At 38.7% G+C, this 19,158-nt stretch overlaps 1 protein-coding gene across 4 annotated transcripts in view; it reads right to left on the bottom strand.

Moving 5' to 3' along the window:
- LOC100643274 (neuronal acetylcholine receptor subunit alpha-7) overlaps positions 1–19,158 on the bottom strand; it is a 264,223-nt gene that overhangs the window by 55,340 nt on the left and 189,725 nt on the right. For 2 of the 4 annotated variants that reach the window (XM_048414508.1, XM_020867826.2), the window contains exon 9: positions 16,921–17,007. The exons of the other annotated variants lie outside the window; for them this stretch is intronic. In XM_048414508.1, the coding sequence (XP_048270465.1) occupies positions 16,921–17,007 (87 nt within the window). The remainder of the gene's footprint in view (positions 1–16,920; positions 17,008–19,158) is intronic. 4 annotated transcript variants of the gene reach the window in all.

Here is a 19,158-nt window from a genome sequence, read left to right as displayed (position 1 = left end):
ATCCACTCTTGATATCAACACTCTGCTTAATTTCTTGTCCAGACTTCGCGTTTACGCTAAATTTAACGTCTTGAAATACCGAACTCAGAGGGGGAGAAAGAAATGTTGAAGACAAGGAATGATGGAGTAGATGAAGGAAGAAAAGAGAATAAATGGTATTTTTTTTATAAAAAGGGAGGCGGTTGAATAATGAATAGGGGGAAAAAATGGGAGCGCAAAATGGCAGGAAAAATAAAAATGTTAGGTGTAAGAGGTAATGTTACGTTGCGGACACAATGATAAAGGGTAATAACAATGCATATTTATGAAAAGATAAAAACTAGCTACGATATGCCGGTAAACGAAAATGTTCTGGCAAAGAAAAGATAATATGTGACTATCAAATGAAGAGAGGGTGGAATGAAAGGAATAGGAAGAGGGCGACAAAATAAAGGAATCAAAGTCCAGTTTCACGATTGTTATCAACGGGAAGTACTTCTCGCCTCTTGAAACAGCGCAAGCGTTCGTCTATTGGACAAGTTTTGTCGTTCAGAAGTTTCTGAAAAACAAACTGTCATTCGAGATAACAGGTTTCGGTCCGTCGGTTTTCCATCGGGCATCGATTTATCGATAGATATTTTTGCTCAGATTAACAAACTCACTGAAACTGGAAGCTTTGAATCGACGATGTAGATGCCCGTTATCCAATGTAAACTCCATTCGTGGAAATATCGTTCACGACATCGACGGAAAAACGTTGGCTTATTTGCGACTGCTACGGGATTTACAACTTAGTTGGAAATATCGAGATGTTATTACAGGGCAAAGTGTTTTTATTTGCTGCTCAGTCAACGTTAATTTTGTGTGCTTATGAAGCTTTGCTGAAATTTTTAGATATTTAGTAGAGCTTTGTGAGATATCTGAATATTGAAAAATACGACACGAAATAACGTCTGCTTATCTGAATCTTAACAAATCAAATAAATACGATTTCGATAATGCTTAGCTTAATGTTTGCAAATAGTTCTTGCGGAATAATCGTGTTCCTTATTTTATATTTATTTTTACATGCACAGTGATCTTTTATCCGAGAGTATCAATACGTATTATTTTGGTTGTTTGATATTGCGTGTCAGATAACGTTTTGTTACAACGCGTGCAGGTAGTGGTATAAATTTCTTTGTAACGTCTACCGTGCTGAAGACGTAATTGGTATGGAAAACAAGAATTGGAACGAACAGCAAATTATACATTTTGATCGAATAAAGAGAGTCAACATTGCAGGTAATTACACAGTGCCATCTCGTTTTAGTAGATATGTATTTGTTTTGTGTTTCGATTTTGCAATGAAATTCAATGGAGATCGCGTCGGATAGCTTTACATAAAGGTCTCGTATTTCTCTTTAATGTAACATTACTTTCGTTTGTTTAAAACACAGTAAATATGTAAAATATGTATTTTTTATAAATTCTTCAATTTTTACAAAAATTTTAATAATGGAAAGATAACAGTTGAGTCTTCGGAACAATCTATATATAGATCTATTATATATATTATATACAGGGTGGTTGATAACTGGTGGTACAAGCGGAAAGGGGGTGATTCTACGCGAAAAAAGAAGTCGAAAATATAGAATAAAAATTTTTCGTTTGAGGCTTTGTTTTCGAGAAAATCGAATTTGAATTTTCGCTCGGTACGCGTGCACTTTATCACGTCTCGTTATAACGGATCTCACTGTAGATCGTTGTCTCGATGGATATTATCGCAGTTTAAGTTTGTTTTTGCCGTAACGGAAAATTAGGAATACATAATGAAATAATATGAAGTAATCATAAAGTTTATTATTACAAAAATTGCTAAAAATGTTGCCCATTCTGCTGAACACATACTTAAATTTCTATGAACACTTTCTAACGTATTCGATTGTTTTAAAGTATGAAAGGCTACAATAATCTTTTCTTTCAATTATATTTCAAAGTCGATTTTCTCGAAAACAAAGCCTCAAACGAAAAATTTTTATTCTATATTTTCGACTTCTTTTTTCGCATAGAATCACCCCCTTTCCGCTCGTACCACCAGTTCCCAACCTCCCTCTATATTATAGATCTATCTCGAAAAGTGTTTCCTATATTTGCCGCGTTAAAGAAATCACAGGTAAAGAGAATAGAGTGGCCTGTAGATACGTGTACGAAGTTCGTATAGTAGCCACGATTATCGTTGAAAGTTCCTTAGGAACGAAGAAAGGAAAGGAAAAGAACGTTGAGAGACGGGAAAGGGGTATTTTCATTCTGAGCTCGGTAATTAGATGATGCGTGCGGTGTATTCGCAAGAAGTACTTCTCAAATGAAAGGATTCCTCAGTTTCGAAACTTAGCTTCGTGAAAAGAAAGGAAATATTTTGCTAAATTTTTGTGCTGCGCGTTTACTTTCGTTTTATAAGATAATTTTGTAAGATCCGATGTAGCGATTAGTTATTTCTTAAATAACCAAGATAAGGAAAAACGTTGTATTATATGGTAATTTATCCATTTAATTATATTAATTACTATTAACTTTGCACGGATCGTAATAGTATTCAAATTATCTCTCATAACTTAAGCCGAGTTCACACCGTTTCACTTTGGAGGAACACGACTGATGAAAGCTGCGTTCATTCGCCGTGTTCCTACAAAACGAAACAGCGTAAATTCGGCTTTGGAATAGCCGAGTAACCGAATCCGAATCAAACCGCTTTTATCAATAACGCAATGAATCGATGTTTCCGCAAATTCCCGAACCCACGCGTGATGATACCTGCCAGGTTCGAAACTATCCCTCGATATAATTTAATCAAACAATGCTTTGTGTTGCAATTGCACCGATCGCCACCGAATAAATACCGAATCGGTTAACACGTAAACTGATTAAACAGTTCTGATTCCGTTGATGCATCGCGATTATCGTACGGCTGATGATTAAAGCGATTAAGTGTCGTTTCCATTGATCGGAAGACCTTTCGATTTTTCATCGGATACCGCGAATGTGTCTCGACGAAGTTTCTTAGACGAGATGAAAAACGACGATTCACCGCATTAAACGTGACTAGAGAGTCAAATAAGTACATCGAGAGCTGTGCACGAGGCTTGAAAGAATCCATCCGTGTGATTGTGCACTCGTGCCAGCGTAATCCTAAGCGCCGTTTTATTAATTCAATTACACCCTCTCCCGATGAAAACTGGTACAGAACGGCCAGCGAAATCGTTCCAGCTAATCTTTGCTCCCTTTCAGCTTACAACTTGCATTATAGCTGTACCTTCAACGACTCTTCAAGTATCGCAGATAAACGAACATTCCCCGAGCTGGCGTTCGTTATTCCCTTCTTGTTCAGATATTAGTACCATTGATTAGGCGTCTTATACAGGGTGTTTCAGAACTACAGATCAGTCAAGCAGGAGATGGTAGAAGATGGCAAAAGAAACGGCATTCGTACCTCGTCTTGTCTTATTATTTAGTTACGAAGCTGTAAAGACGCAGGTTTCTTGCGCCTGCTGATGTGCAATCAGTTATACATCGAAGAATGTACTTTCGTTCTTGCACTTGAACTCCAAAGTATGTACTTAATGTCATTGATAAATTGCGAATGTTTATGCAAATTTATATTTTTATGGTCGCAACCAAAGGAATAGAGTACCTACATGGCTGATTGGTCATCGGCAGGCACTCAAAACCTGTATCTTCAAAGCTTCGTTATTGGAAAGAAAAATAAATATATTTCACAGACAGGTATGTTTCTGTCATCCTCTAGCATTTCCTAGTCGATCGGTCTATGGTTCTGAGACATCCTATATTTTTCTCTCTGTTTCTTATCTTCGTTTCTTGTTGCTTTGCGATTTACCTGCTACGATCTGCGACTCGAGATCGCGTTTCTGGTTGCTTCGTGCGATTGAAAACCAATGTGAGAAAAATATTAAATCGTGTGTGTGTGCACGCGCGTAGACGCTGAGAATTAAATTTCCGATTATTATGATTTTTTGAAACGGCGTTGCGCCGTATACCGCGATTTATATAACCGTGGATATTACGTCGATGGAATTTAAATTTATACGTGACACCGGTCCCTGGTGTCATGAAGCATGGCCGCTGTAAAATGCAATAAAATACTCGCCATTCGGCAAAATCGAATTCGCCAATGTAATCCACGGTGGCTGAAATATTTTCATCGCCTGTGGAACGTTTGCGGATTATTATGCTAGGCAACAATCAGAGTTTCGTTGTAGCGAAACATGATTTCGCTGCGTTCTACTGGAACGCAGTTCTGAAGAATAAGTTTCTCCGAGTCAAACTTGATTGCAACGTCAACAAAGAATTACATTCAATCTGAAAACTAATCCACCTATACCCTAAAGTTTGATAATCGAAATTATAATATTCGATATTTCCTTTTTCATAAATGCAACTTAAATTAGAATACTTTCCTTTCGTCGTTTAATCAACGAAATCTAAATATTTCCTCCCTAAATAGCGAAACGAACTTCGTATCAACACCAATTATAATCAGCTATTTGAAGGTTTGTCGAACATAGCCTCCTACCATTTGTTTGTAAATTGAAACAAAGGACGAGAAAGTTGGGAACAGGCGTGTAGAATGTCTTCGACTGACAAACACGTGGCTCCGAATGGAAATGACAAAGAAATAGATTTCGCGGGTATCTGGAGTGGCTGAGTAATTAGAAAAGCTTGCACGCATGCTTATGCACGTGATTAATTTCAAGTTCATTCAGAACTTCTGCTAACCGCATCCATTACCTAATCAGAAAGTTGGCAAGTTGGCGCGTGCAATCGAGCGTATCGCGTCGAATGTTACTCGAAACGCCGTTCGTTTCGAGAGTCTCAGTGAAATGCGTATAATGTTTACGAGCAAGCCGTTGTCACGTACAGTTGTCCAGAGTCGGTAATAACCTGAAATAGTCTGTTACCCGTTTGAAAAGACAATTAAGAGAAATTAAGCTATTAATTACGGTTGCGGAACTTTGACATTTTCTTAATCGCTTGTCTACCTCTAGTTCTTCTTTGTTATCCCTAATCCTTGTAGTAGAGCATCTCGGTTGCAGGGCACGTATAATTGAAGTGGGTACTTGTACGTCATCTTCAATTCAAATTAGAGAGGTCAGAGAACACATCCTTCGCTTCGAAGAATGGCCCCGTTATGGAACATCTAAATGGAAACGTTTAAACGACATTCTACTACATCGACGGTTTCATCGAAACAGGGAATTGAACGCTGCTCCTTCGTCGGAAATATAGCGTTTAAAGGAGGAACGTAGTTCTCACGTATCAACTAGACACGCCTGCGGCCAGGGTCGTTAGAATCGATTCGGCGAGCGTTATTTGCAGTTCGCAAACGACTGTTATCGCTGGGTGCTTCTGCAACTATCCAGGAACGCTTTGAAATCGACTACGAGTTAGGGCAGCATTAAATAGCGACCGGATTACGAGAAAGATAAGAAAATTGTTGATTGAAAAAGAACCGAGGATTTACGATCGGAGGAATGCAATTTGCGGAGACTTCAAACTCGTTATCTCGATTTGACGCAGAAAATAGTTGAAATACCAAATGGAGAATAGCGATGAAAATGCACAGGGTGTCTCAGGGTTTAAGGTATCAGTGTAGTCGGATGAAAATGTAGTATAATTTAATAGGATGCGAAGTTTATACTCTTAAAGAATCCCGAAATTCAGGAGTCCCGGGAGTTCTAGAATTGCTTGGCCGTCCGGAAGCATGCTCTAAGGGTTTGTTTCAATCTAAATATAACCTTGTCAGCAGTTCTGAACTTGACATGCGCCATACGTCGCGTTAGACGTATGCACGAACTGGCGCAGAAACTACTTGGCGACCTGTTCAGAAATTCGAATGGGGATTTACACATCCTGCCGCAGAGAAAGAACAGTTACATGACGACGAAAACTCGTCTTGAACTTTGGGTAGTCTCGCTCCGCGGATATGTTTTCCTCCCAGCGGGAAACTACGAGTTCTGATAAGGCGTTTTCGATATTGAACTTTGAACTCGATTGTTGGAACTGTTGTCAGCATACGTGACATACATAGGCACAGCTACTGTAGCTACAGATGGCGACTATTTAAGGTTAATTTACAGCTACAACGTTGTTTGTTTCAATTTGTCTTGCTATTTTTGAACGATTATAGAAATGCAGATTATTCCTGTTAACTTCTTCCAAATCGAACTATAAAAATGTTTCCCTCGTATCGGACACGCTTAAAATAAATTCAAACTTGACTTACAGTGTGAACATTGTCAACCAGTTTTTGTATTTACTTTTTCCCACTTTACTACCACAATTGTTGCTTGTTATTTATAACTCATTTTCTAGTTTCTCGTATAAATCCTATACATATATGCGCTATTATTTCCTTGCGTGGTTAATAATATTTTCGAGAAATTAATCATATTCCGTAGTTGTTTGGGAAAAACAAATTTATCGATTTCTAAACATGAAATTTCTCAACAATCTGCGATGCGAAATAATTCAATCTCTTGTTATAAAAAGAATGAATAGACGGAAGCATCGAACATCGCAGTCGATGGATCCGAATAAGTTTCCCAACCTTGTGTCGTTCAACTGTTCTGCAAGAAATAAGCAAATAACTTCCATGTGAATAGACCTGCGAAAGGCAGCAGCAACTCCCTCGGACATTTTCCTCGAACGACGCGACGGACTGTAATACTTTCGTCGAAGGAACTTGCGTCTCGGCCTTTCGCTCGAAGTAAATTTCTTCTGGTTACCGCTCGTTAATGGTCGCGAAATTTAATCTCTTCAATTTTGTGCTCGAACTCCTGACGATTAAGAACTCGATTTTCTAATTACGTTTAAACTGCATCGAGTACGTCCACTGAAATGTAATTGTGTTCAATTATATCGATGTAAAAGGATCGCGCGGAGGGTTAAATTTTTCGTAAAATTACTCCTCTACTTACAAAATTATTCCTTTCTCGTACAATCAACGATTTAAACGCGATCGTAGAAAACAACGAAAAAGGTACAAATGAAATGTAGTTAGTAAAAAAAGCAAAATTACACGATATACGAACGTACGTTACTTTCCTGGTCGAATTAAGAAAACGAGATCTCTTGCTATTTAAAAAATTGTGTAAATTTATTTCTTCGTATAAAGATGCGAAAGTCGTGTCAACTGCAGCTTCGAATTCTGTTTTATTACAGATAAATCTTTATGGTTTCGCGTTTCATTCGCAGTCGCTTGTACCGTAACATTTCCGATATTTCGAAAAGTTTTTCTATCGGTCGATGTCGGTGCGTCCGGCTCGAATCTCCAGATTCAATATCGTGGGCCCTGAACTATGATGGAAATTGAAATTTCTAATGTTGAACATTACGTAAACGGCGTATACAGTGTACACACATATAAGAAGAGTTGGTCGAATCGAGTAAGTGGGAAAATCAGACAACTTTGGATATCCATATGACGTTTCTGCGTCGGATTAGAGACATACCTTAACATTGAAATGAATTTTGAAATAAAAATCGTCAAACGAAAATCATCAATGTGATATTAGAATAGTCTTTCTTCCTATAATTTGTGCTTAAAAACAATTTTATAGAAGTTTGCCTTATGCATTGCTATTCTCCTTATTAAACTGTGACGTTTGCGTAGTTGAGAATGTAGAAGTGTAGAATTTAAAAGTGCAAGAACGTACAGAAAGGTAGTTAGCATTAGTGGTACTTAGCAATAGGCAATATGTCTGTTATTTTCATAATTGTCAGCTGTACGATATCTTACAATCGTTTCTTCGCGACACGAGCATCTATTTGCTTGTTTAGTTTCTTGTTAAAGGATTACAAGAGGATTATTGATAAAGAGCGCACTTAATGAAACAAAAGAAAGATTAACGAAGGAACGTGTAACTGAAACGATCGCGATAAGACCATTAGGTAAAAAGATGCTCTTTGTTCGATTCATTTCATATGGTATCATACAGTGGTTAATTGCTCCAGTTTCAATCCGCATAGTTCCACTCGTTCGTCCATTAAAGTTTCAACTAAAACTTCCAGCTGCTTCAAGTAAAAATGTAATTGCTCATGGAAATTTTCGAACGTGACGCCGGTATTCAGCAACGAAATATTCGGTAAAAATGTGTAATTAATTTTAGAGGGAAGATAGAAAAAGAAAAAAATGAAACTAATGGAAGAAATTGATAGTGTCGAAACAGAAAAGTTTTGCTCTGAAATGGAAACGTTTCTAGAAGATGAGAAAGATCAGAGAAGATACAAACGTTTTAAGCAACGAAATAAGGTACCTATAGAAAGCAAGATTATTTTCTTTTCAAATTAATATATCAGAGTTGAGAATCCGCGTTACTCAAAATATGCATTTACGATGTTTCGACTATTAACGAGTTAGCGAATCAGGAAAGATGAAACTAGTACGTATATATCTACATATTTTACTCTGATAATTTAATATATAATATTGAAAAGCTTTTCTCCTCCACTTTCCTGGCGAGACAAAAAATCATTTAGAATTGGGAAAAAAGTCAACTTATTGGCATAAATATAATATTGTGCACTACGAGTGTCACGCAGCAGGCTGATGCATACGCAAGTATACACGGTAAAGGTTCGCTATCAAGGTTCGCGTAAAAGCTCGCTGCTGATGGCCTGCCTTCCAAGTCGACTGCTCCACGCTAGCAGCAAGTTTTCGCATAAATTTGCATGGCGTGTCGTTGATCGAGCCGCTTGTTCAAGCCGCTCAAAAAAATATCAGCGTAAAGGCGTCCCGGGCCAGTCGCTCGTGTATCAGCTTTTTCCACCTGACGCCATTTTCTTGCCGGCATTTATGCATTATTCCATCGGGCTTTCGCGTTTAAGCGGAGAACTGGGTCGACCACCGGTGTCGAATTAATAAATGGATCGCCGTAAGAAGTAAATGGAATGTTGCGCACAGAGGAGATAAACGATGCGGCGAGTGATTACGAATTTTTCGCGTCGTTCCACTTCCACGGTATGACCGATCGAATCCCGGTAACCGACGAAACTGACAAGAGATTCGAGCCACGAATTTCGAGCAATTTCGCTTCTACGCGATCGTTAGCACATTCGACGTCAGCTCGAGCTGACGATTTTGACGAAAAATTTGTTTGCAGTTGGAAAAATACCGCCTTCCCAAGTCGATACGAATGTCACGCTTAAAAGCAGGAACACGAGAAAGGAAGTTAATTAGTTTCTCGACATTCTCGATGCAGTTTTCGAAATTGGCTTTGTTACTTATTCTCGTTAAAGTGATCTACCTTTGAAAACGCCGCTGAAAGGCACGTTGAGGACTAACAGAATGGATTCTCGATTTCGCTGCGAGGTATTGAAGGTGACTGGGCACAAGATAGGAAAAAAAGAGACAGCATGGAAAACAGAAAAAAAGAGAAAGGAGGAGGAAGCAGCACAAAGAAAAATGGAGAAAATCAGAGAAAAACATCCAACAGGAAATCGATTCCCTTACCAACCATTTTTCTGAACGTTTCACCGAAGAAGATTTCGTTTTCCGATAACAGGTACGCGAACGGGATATTTCTGCGGGATAACATTAATTGCCTGGGACAGCTGCCATAACGATAATCGAGAAATTATTCGTTCCTTTGAAGCAACGGCCGAGGAGTCCACTTGGACTGTCGTTTTCTGTTGAAAAATCGACGATTCTGTTTATCGTAACGCGACACCGTGGATGCAGTTATCGGAAATCCTGTCTCGATTTATTTCCATTTTGCCATTCCAAATGTCGCGATGCGACTGCGGCTTGTTGTTCCAGCCGGGACCAACGTCGATTGCGGAAAATAATGGCGTGTGATTGCCGAATAATAGGGACCAAAGAGACCGTTGAACCTTGGTCGTATGTAGCGCAACATTTTCCTGTCGAGCCAGGAAAATTTCAATCGTAATGGAAATGCCACGTCATTATACTTTGGATGTGATTTTGGCGAGGACTGACCAACCGTGGGCTTTTTCCTTTTTAATTAGGAAAATTCCTTTAGCGACGTTAAAATTAATACCGTTTCTTCTTATTTTATTGCTTCCTTCCCTTTTCCGAATAAATCGAGATTGATTTTGTAAAGGAATGGACGAAGGATTTGATGGAAATCGATGAATTAAACAGAGCAATTAGTAGGAAATGGCGTTTCATTGGTGGCTTTGGAAACGAGGCAGAGTATCGAAACGATAGCTGATATTGTTTTATGTAAATATAATATTTTAACAAAACTATAACAACTTACGAGTCTGCTTCGGGAGACAGAGATGAAACACTTTTACAATTCACCATAAAGATATTATTTAATTAATGAAACCAATATTATAAATTAGAGTGAAAACGATTCTAGGGATTCTAATCTTTACACTCACGATAGTCCTAAGAAAGTGCAATGAATAATTCTCAAAAACGATTGCCACTAAATACCTTTCATTCAATAATCCTTCGGTCGCGATGTTGCTAACTCGACGAGTAGCTGAATCTTTTTCCAACAGCATCCGTCGACGAACAAACTATTTACCATCTCTGTGACAGAACAACTCGTCCCCACTTTGAATACTCGAATAAATCAGTAGGACTCTAATTGATAGTGAATTCGATGCTCGTTAACAATCATTACGGAAATTTCCCTCTTCTCGATCAACAGCTCCGAAAAACCCGGGGATTCTGTCGATTGCTCGTTAGGAACTAATTTCGCGGCACGCGCGTCGCTAATTGCCTGGGAAAGAAAGTTCGTCGTCTGGACGGGATGTCGTTGCTCTCAGTCAGCTGGGAGCAATTTTCAGAAGCATGGCCGCACTCGCGGTCGCTGGTTTCCCTGGTGGTTGATACGACCAAGAGAAAAATCGAGAAAGGAAACGAACACGCGACGGGCTGTGCAGGGAGGACGACCACAGACGGATCGTGAAAAACGGCGACTGACTATGCCGTTGGCAGGAAAATGACTGTCGTTGAAAATAAAGAAACCGTAAACGAATTTGCAGTGCACTGACCTTTTTTAGGCTACCGTTTTGTGGTACGTCTCGCATATTTTTCTACCCTACCACTTAAGTTCTAATTAAATTTTCCTCAAGCATTTCTTCTTTTTCGTTGGCCGTCACTTTCAAACGAGCAGGAGCCCTGATCTCTGTCTAACGTTCCTCTTCTTCTTCCTCCGCTGTTTCTCTGCAGTTATCCCGCTGAGTGATTGTTGTCGCGAACGGACAGATGAGGAACAAGCCAAGTAACGTGGAGATCGATCGATTCGCGAGTCGCTTTCTGTCACACACTTCCCTTAATCGGCGCATAGTAGAAGATAACGAGGTTCCTTAGTTTTTCGTGGTTCATTTATAGGTTGGTTAGTAGTCGCATGGAAATTCTCCGCTGCGAGGAGCGCGAAAAATTATTCAAAGGAAAAATTATTTTTTAAGGGAATACTTGTTGCATGAAGGATAATAAATTGCTCCCGATAACGATCGTTCTGTTTGTGAATATAATAAAACATTCGGCTCTTTCTCGTCGATTTACTGCACTGAAACGAAGAATCGATGATTGTTAATAATTTAATTACGCTTGATGTATTTTTACCCGAGCGATTACATGATAAAAACATTTCAAATATTTAAAATATTTCCATAATGCTGCGAGCAAGTATCGCCGAATTAACTTGGAAAATCTATTTTAATTCATTTCTTCACAGTAAAGCGGTAGAGCTAATTATCACTGGAATTATTTCTTGATAATTAAACTCTTTAAACTTTGCTAATCTTTCAGAAGTGTCTACACGTTATTCAACTTACAGGCTGTAGCTTTGAGCAGCAAATAAATTACACCTCTACGTTATGCATACGATTTCATTTTAAAAGGCGCATCACGAAGGTCGTTCAGGCGAGGCTTATGGAAACAAATTTTTAATTTTTCCTACGAATACATTTTCTTTTATCGCCGCAAAAATGTTCTCACTTTATCAGCTCTTTTAGAAAAACCCTGTTACAGTAATATCAGAAGCCGTATTATTCTGTTACAAGCCGTGAAAATATTTTTTATTTCAGATTTCTCATTTTTGACGAAATGTTTTCTTTCGTGACTAACCAAAACTCTTTAGTATATTAATTAGAAATTTCAATTATTAATATCAATTAGCAGAAATAACATTAGATAAACATCTGCGATATCAAGTTCGAATTAAGATCAAGTTACAGATTTGTATCGCGTATGGACTTGCGTTGCACTTGCTGTTGGTTTCGTTGAAAGCAAAGGAGCTGAAACGTTAACTCAACATGGAATCGCTAGACGTATCTTCTACGCGAAAAATTGAAACAACATCCGATCGCGTTAGAAAGGAAGTAGAGCGTATCAGCCCATGAAATTGAACTTACTGTTTGCACGGGCTTTCCGATAAACTGATGGAATATCCCTTGCTAAACCCCCAAGGGGTGAAACGGCAGGCTATGGGCAAACTATAGGACCTTTCAACAGGCAATTAACAGCAATGTACGAGGGTCAGTTAAATATAAACCGAACTTTATTTGTAACTTTATATTTCAGTCAAATGTTTTGTTTCAAAAAGAATAATTGAGTTATTTTTCTATCTACGTTCCGTTTCTCTCTATATACTTTTACCGTTGGTTTCATCATTTTTCCATTCCAGTTTCCTAGGGAATGGAGGGCTGGGTTAGAAACCAATCGCGCAGGAATTGCTCTACTACTTCGTTGCTGTTGAAAAGTTGACCTCCTAACTGCTCTTTAGGTGGTCGTGATCTTGCGGAACTTGAACTCGTTTCGAACGATAGAGACCACTCTTCCACGACTAATATTAACTTCCGAGCAAATTTCGTCGATTGCTATGCGTCGAACATGTTCGATCAGTTGCCGAGCAGCTTCAATGTTTGCTAGCGTTACACTTGTCTTGGGACGTAGCGGATGCGGTGTATTTTGAACGTATTCGCGACCACTAGAAAACGATTTATGCCACGCAAACACTCGGGTTCCTGATAACGTTTCATCCCCAAACTGTAGCCGCAACCTATGCAAAATTTCAGCGGGTTTCGTGCTCTCGAATAATAATTATGCGTTGTGCAACGGAAGACGATACTCTTTTCTCGTTCGTTTTGTTAACTATCGAAGAAAGGATAAATAAAGCGCCACGTGAGCTAAAACGTCTTTAAGATACGTCTATTTAAACTCCTATGCGATATCATTTTAATACGTGAAACTGTGGACATGTGTTACACGCAGTCCGGTTAATATTTGACTGACCCTTGCAGTATACCTAGGAATTCGGTGCTACGAATAATTCTCTAAAGTATGACACGGGGACACAGGGACAATTAAGTTAGTTAACTTATTCTTCTAAACACACGAACTCGTTCGTTCGAGATTAAGAACAATTAATACAATACATCAAAGAAATGGGGGACGATAGAACCGTGCACGTTTCTCAAGGGGGTTGAACAACTCAAGTACCAATAATACAGGTGCCTAAGATATTGGAAAAATTAATGCTCTCAACTATGCAAATATATCTTTTTTAAAGTTTGGTAGAATTTCGATTATTGTACCTATATCGAGGAGCGTAGAAAAGAAGAGAGATATTTATTCAATTTTAATAAAACTCGATGCGAGAAAAATGTACTATTTATATAGGACGATTGGAAAATTCTTTAAATTTTAAAGCCAGTTATACGATTATGATCGTTACAATTTAATCGAAAGTAATTTCCCGTCATTTAAAAATATAGCGTACTATCGTTTCAAGTACAATTGCTTGTCATTGTTTATATTATTTTTATAGATAAATAGTTTTTTAGGCAGCTAAGATTTTTGGTACTTGTCATGAAGTTACGTCATAGAACGGGGTAATAATCTAAACATTAATGTAACACAAGCCTATGGGGTTATTCTTGTAGAAGAGGTTTAGGAAGGAACGTTCAGAGAAAGAGAAGAGTCGACGCGAAAGAAATCATACGATCGTATTTTTGTTTCAACATTTCCCTGCTTGTTCTGCTTTTCGTTCTGAAATTTACGATAATGCTTTCGTTTGATATATCCAACAAAGAAATTAAAAGCTGAGAAAATATAATGCTTTTCGGATTATATTTCTTTCAAGAAAAATATTCATTATTATTCGTGTAACCAGAAAGGCTTTCGACTATTTTTTCATTAGGTGCTTGCAGGTATTTTTCAATTGCACTTTTTACCTCTCTATTCATAAAGCGAAACCATCCGAAAAAGTTATTTTGTCTTTAAATAAAAATACGCGAAACAAACGTCCCTTTCGTTAGCGCGTTCTCTGTGAAACTACAACGTCCAGGAAAATTTGATGTATACAGTTTTCATCGCGAATAGATTAAGCTTTAAACGGTCGAAAAACGTTTCTAGTCGGTTGTTCGCACGCGTTGTCTAATCGGTGTGTGCATGTGCTTGTCTGTTGGAGAAAACAGTCCGAGACATTGCCGGTGTCCGACTGGCCGCAAAAAGGATTTGCACCGAGCAACGAGAGGAAAGTTGTTCGACGTAAACGCGTTACAACTTCCGAAACGACGCGTCCGAACTACCTGAATGACCCTTAAAACTTGTACACGGACTCGTGCACGGGATACGACTCAATGACACAGGGACTGGCAATTTTGTCTTCGAGGAAGAATGTTCGTGTGGCCAGGCCATTTTATTTCATGATTTATCGCATGACGACGTCTGGTTTTTTTGGTAATTAAATTTAGAACGAGATCAACGGTACGCGATTAATTGAACGAAAATTAAGGGGAATCTTTGATAAGTTAAATATTATTAGTATGCTTCGATTGTTTGTTTAAATAGCAATATAGACTAAAAGTTATATTTTAAGAACGACGTATGATATTTTATATAATAAATATTGATTATTATAATACGGTTCAAGAAAAATAAATTTCGAAGAAGCATTCTTCGATAATTCACTATGAAAATTTTTCAAGAGTGATTGATCAAAAAGGAAAAACCAGACACACGACCAAGAAAAATATTCCTCGTATTCGCTGAATTTTATTGACATTTCTAGGTCGCGAACTACATACGCGTTAATCTATCATTTCTTTGAAATTAAAATATTTTGATTACGAAAGAGACAACAATACCGAGCAATTTTTAAATAATTAATACCGATAAAGCGATACTTTACTACGCTATTATTTTCAACCAGAAATAAAAATCATTTTCGATGAATTTCAATTTGAAGTTTCTTTTAAAGTTTTGTTTTATTTCATCGTCAATTTTGATAACGAATAAACAAATAACTTTAAGCGACATTCGATGCTGCATTTTGACGTATCATCACGTGTGAACTGTCATTTGTAATAATATCGATCAACATTTCATAATATTATTCAGATATTTAGTTTACGACATATACGAACAATTCTCTCTTTATTTATACTTAAGAAATATTTTCAAATTTCTAATTCATTGAAAAAATGTCGCATGTTTGTCTTTATCTTTGCAGTATTCCGTCATTCTACAAACTCAAGGTAGAACCAAAATTCGCTCTCGATTTTGCACGACACGATTTCAGCATTTTCTTCCCGCTCGGTTATTTTCATTCTAAATCATTGGGACGTTTCACAGCCGAGTAGGACGGTCATCTTTCGATGATAACACGATTTACTATTCCGTTTCAGTTGGAAAAGTACAGAAAGTTCGGCGGGCCGGAACACGCGGTTAGCCAGGATGTTTCGCTTGGCTACTTTCCTAAGAATTGAAATTCTTCGCGACGGTTAACCGTGCGGCAAGAAGTTAAAACGGATATTCACGACGAGACGAGTCTATCATTGATCGTCAGACATCGTGAAAATTGCGATAATATTTCGCTGATAAATATGATTTAATTGGACGACGAATTTCATTCGCAGACGAGTAATTTAAAGATTGGCGCCAACTGAAGTGCAATCTTGCCTCAACCTACTACGGCACAGCTTGAGAAATCGCTCGGTCAGAATCGCGTAAAATATAGACGAGTCAGGCTTGATTAATGTTTCAACTGTTGCTGGTGATATCTGCGGAACTCGGTCGTTTGGAAATCTCAATATTTCAATTTTTGTGCCATCACGCATCGTGAAATTAAAAGGGAAACAAATATTTACGTGCAGCTTGAAGATTTTTTTCTGAAAATTACGTCTTGCGCGAAAGGAAATTGACACTTTCGCAGCGAATAACTTAAACACGCCGAACTCTGCCTAAAAATTAACAAACCATCGTCTTCTTGGAAGTAGATGCTTTCGTAAAATATCTTTAACTTTAAAATACCAAAGCATCTGAGGATTATTTGCACAAGCTTTCGCGTCGCTTTTAAACGTCGTCGTCTGACCTAATAGAAAAACAAACCGTAAAGTTTCGATGAAAGTTGCCACGGAACTCTGATCCTTAAAATATCCTTTCATCAAATAACAAGACGCGACAGACATTATTCCGAGAACGAAAAGCCATAGAACAAGCAGGGCAGTCGCTATTACGACGCGTTAAAGCGGCGAGTAAAACCGTTTCTCGGTCGAAGGCAACCGTGTAATCTCGTCCACCCGCAGCAGAACTGCAGTTCCTTCAACGGGGTCCAATGTTAGAGAACGTTTCGACCATTTTCATCGGTCGATGTTAACCACTTTGCCGCCCGCCCATCGGAAGGACGAACTTCTTTCCACGCTGCTCGAAAATGGATCTCGAGGATTCGCCGGTCAATGAAAATGACAAAAATCGCTCAGTCTGAACGACCTTCGAGGTTCTTACCCGTTTCACGCGATTTTCCCCTCGCGTTTCTTCCGGGTCTTACTTCCTAAACAGGAACGGTTCGATACGACAGACACAATTACGGTGCACGTGTATATATTTACATGGAAACATGGAGATAACAGAAACTGTCAAACACACGCTTGCGTAACTATCGTGATGGTAAGCATAGGTACCTATTAGAGGGACAGCGTCCGAGGTCGTCGGCATGCTTTCTGCCACGAGGTTCAGGAAAACTGTCAGCGACAGCAGAATGGTCACTCCTGCGATAGTCGGGAAAAAAAAGAGAAACAACACGTAACGTACATATCAAGATGAGTTCTTTGTCTTTCTGTAAAGAGTTCCTGCGATTTTCATCTAGGAATCCACGTGCGCCACGCCTGGCAACCAGGTCGTGCAACGAACACACCGAGACGATACGATCGCCTCTTCCAGAAATTTCTGGATAATATTGTCGTTCGGTTCGGTTGCTTGCCTTCGAAAGCTCGGTCCTTCGGGTATCCATCGGAGAAGCGTTCTGACCTTTCGAAAACGTTCCAATGCACGAGCACGAGTATCGCGTATCGGTGCGCTTCGACGAATACTCGAGTGTGTTGAGTTTGCCGGACGCGAGAATTCCGCTTGTTTACCGAATCGAATCCTTGAATTTTGACGATAGAAGTTCGACGTTGCTGTTAGACTTTGGAGGACGATACGCCCGCTTCGAATCGATTTAGGAAAATACACGATTTCATTTTTCTCTATCTTTTATTCTTTTTTCGAGTCGATAGAAGCGATAGAAGGTTTTGCGGTAAATAAAATTCAAACTACTATTTTTCTCTATTACCGGTCGAGCTTGGTACTTCATGTTCCCGTTTTGCGCCATTTTCCACATGGAACTTCAATGATCCAGCGTAAGGCAGGAGAATCGACAGACGGAAACATTTAACGATTTCGTAACGTTGCCGGTGGAACGTAAGTTTGATGATGGATAGCCGCGTTGTAGTTTGTCCGCGTTACGGAAACGATCGAAGAGATCGATTATACGCTGTAGTCTAAACGTCGAGACAATTTAACTTTTCTTGGCGGTGGGAAACTCATATCCCACGATATTTTGCAAGGTATATTATACTTTTAGAATAGTTAGGAGATTTTTCTGCAGATATATTTCAAAGATATATGTCAAAACTCCTCTTTCGTATCAAAATGAAAAATATAATCAATCAAAATTGCCGCGTCGCTGGAGAAGGTTGAACTCTGTACATGTTTCCTAGTATCATTGCATTAATCAATGCCGCTATTTCACTCTTCAATTTAAAACTTTATTTTTCCATTTGCTATATTTCTTCCAGCGATTATAACGCCGATGGAGGCACAATACAGATATGGCGAGGCTATAAATTAAGCTATCGTGAAGAGGCATCGACCGATATCTTGGTTCACGTAGGGCTGTGACGCTGTTCACGTGAAAAATCACCTCTGCACAAATTCCTCTGTTTAGGACTTTATTACGATACGCCTCCTATGCTCGATAGTTAGACGGCATGAAATTGACGCGTGACGCGTGCTTTATTATAAACCATACAAGATGGAGTATATCGGTGCGCCGAAGGGCGCGTATTCGTAATTTCCGTAGCTAGCTTATGCGATTGCGTGATCATAATCCCACGCGTGAGCGAGTATTCCGGGCTGCGTAACTTGTTCCCATACTGCGAACACCGAGTCAGCTCAATCGTTAATAACTTTATGTGGTGTGGATAATGTGTTTGGAATTACATTATTACGCGTTAACTACCGTCATTTACACGAGCGTCTCGATAATTCGCGTCCACTGGGCGTTTGTCGTTAATTTAAGTTCGTTTTGTGAACAGAAGGAAAAAGGAACGAAGATTTCATTGTGTTAACCCTTTGCACTCCGAACTTTATTTCAATTTCGTTACCAACAGCTGTCAACGCTTTTAAGCGTTTTATTTGACATTTACTTTGACTAAAAAATAAGACATTTTAAATAAATAAAGGAAGAAAGAAATTCACTTAAATACCAGTTTTATTCGCGCTATTGCTGTATTTTGTAATTTCTCAGTGTATGGTATATCTTGAAACAATTTCCAGGATACAATCCTGCTTTTCTTTCGCACGTTTCACAAAAAAGGTGGCACTGGAAGAACGTCGAGTGGGGTTCGACAAAAGAGCTCCTGAGATAAAAACCGATGTCGTGTCATACTCGACATAGGAGTGCAAAAGGTTAATCGTGGATCAAATATCTTCGCCGTAGTTCCTTTTATAGCTTATGTTACTCGTAAAATAACTTTAATAATTTCAGCTTGATCTAGATTTGCTAATTTGACGAATCGTTGATTCTTCGTTGACCCTTGATTTATCGCTTGAACAGAGAGATTGTAAAATATAGGAAAATGTTCTATACGATCACATCG

Source organism: Bombus terrestris, chromosome 2 (assembly GCF_910591885.1).
Source record: "Bombus terrestris chromosome 2, iyBomTerr1.2, whole genome shotgun sequence".
NCBI lineage: Eukaryota > Metazoa > Arthropoda > Insecta > Hymenoptera > Apidae > Bombus > Bombus terrestris.
The sequence above is the reverse complement of the archived record's forward strand: the minus strand, read 5'-3'. Positions and strand labels throughout refer to the sequence as shown.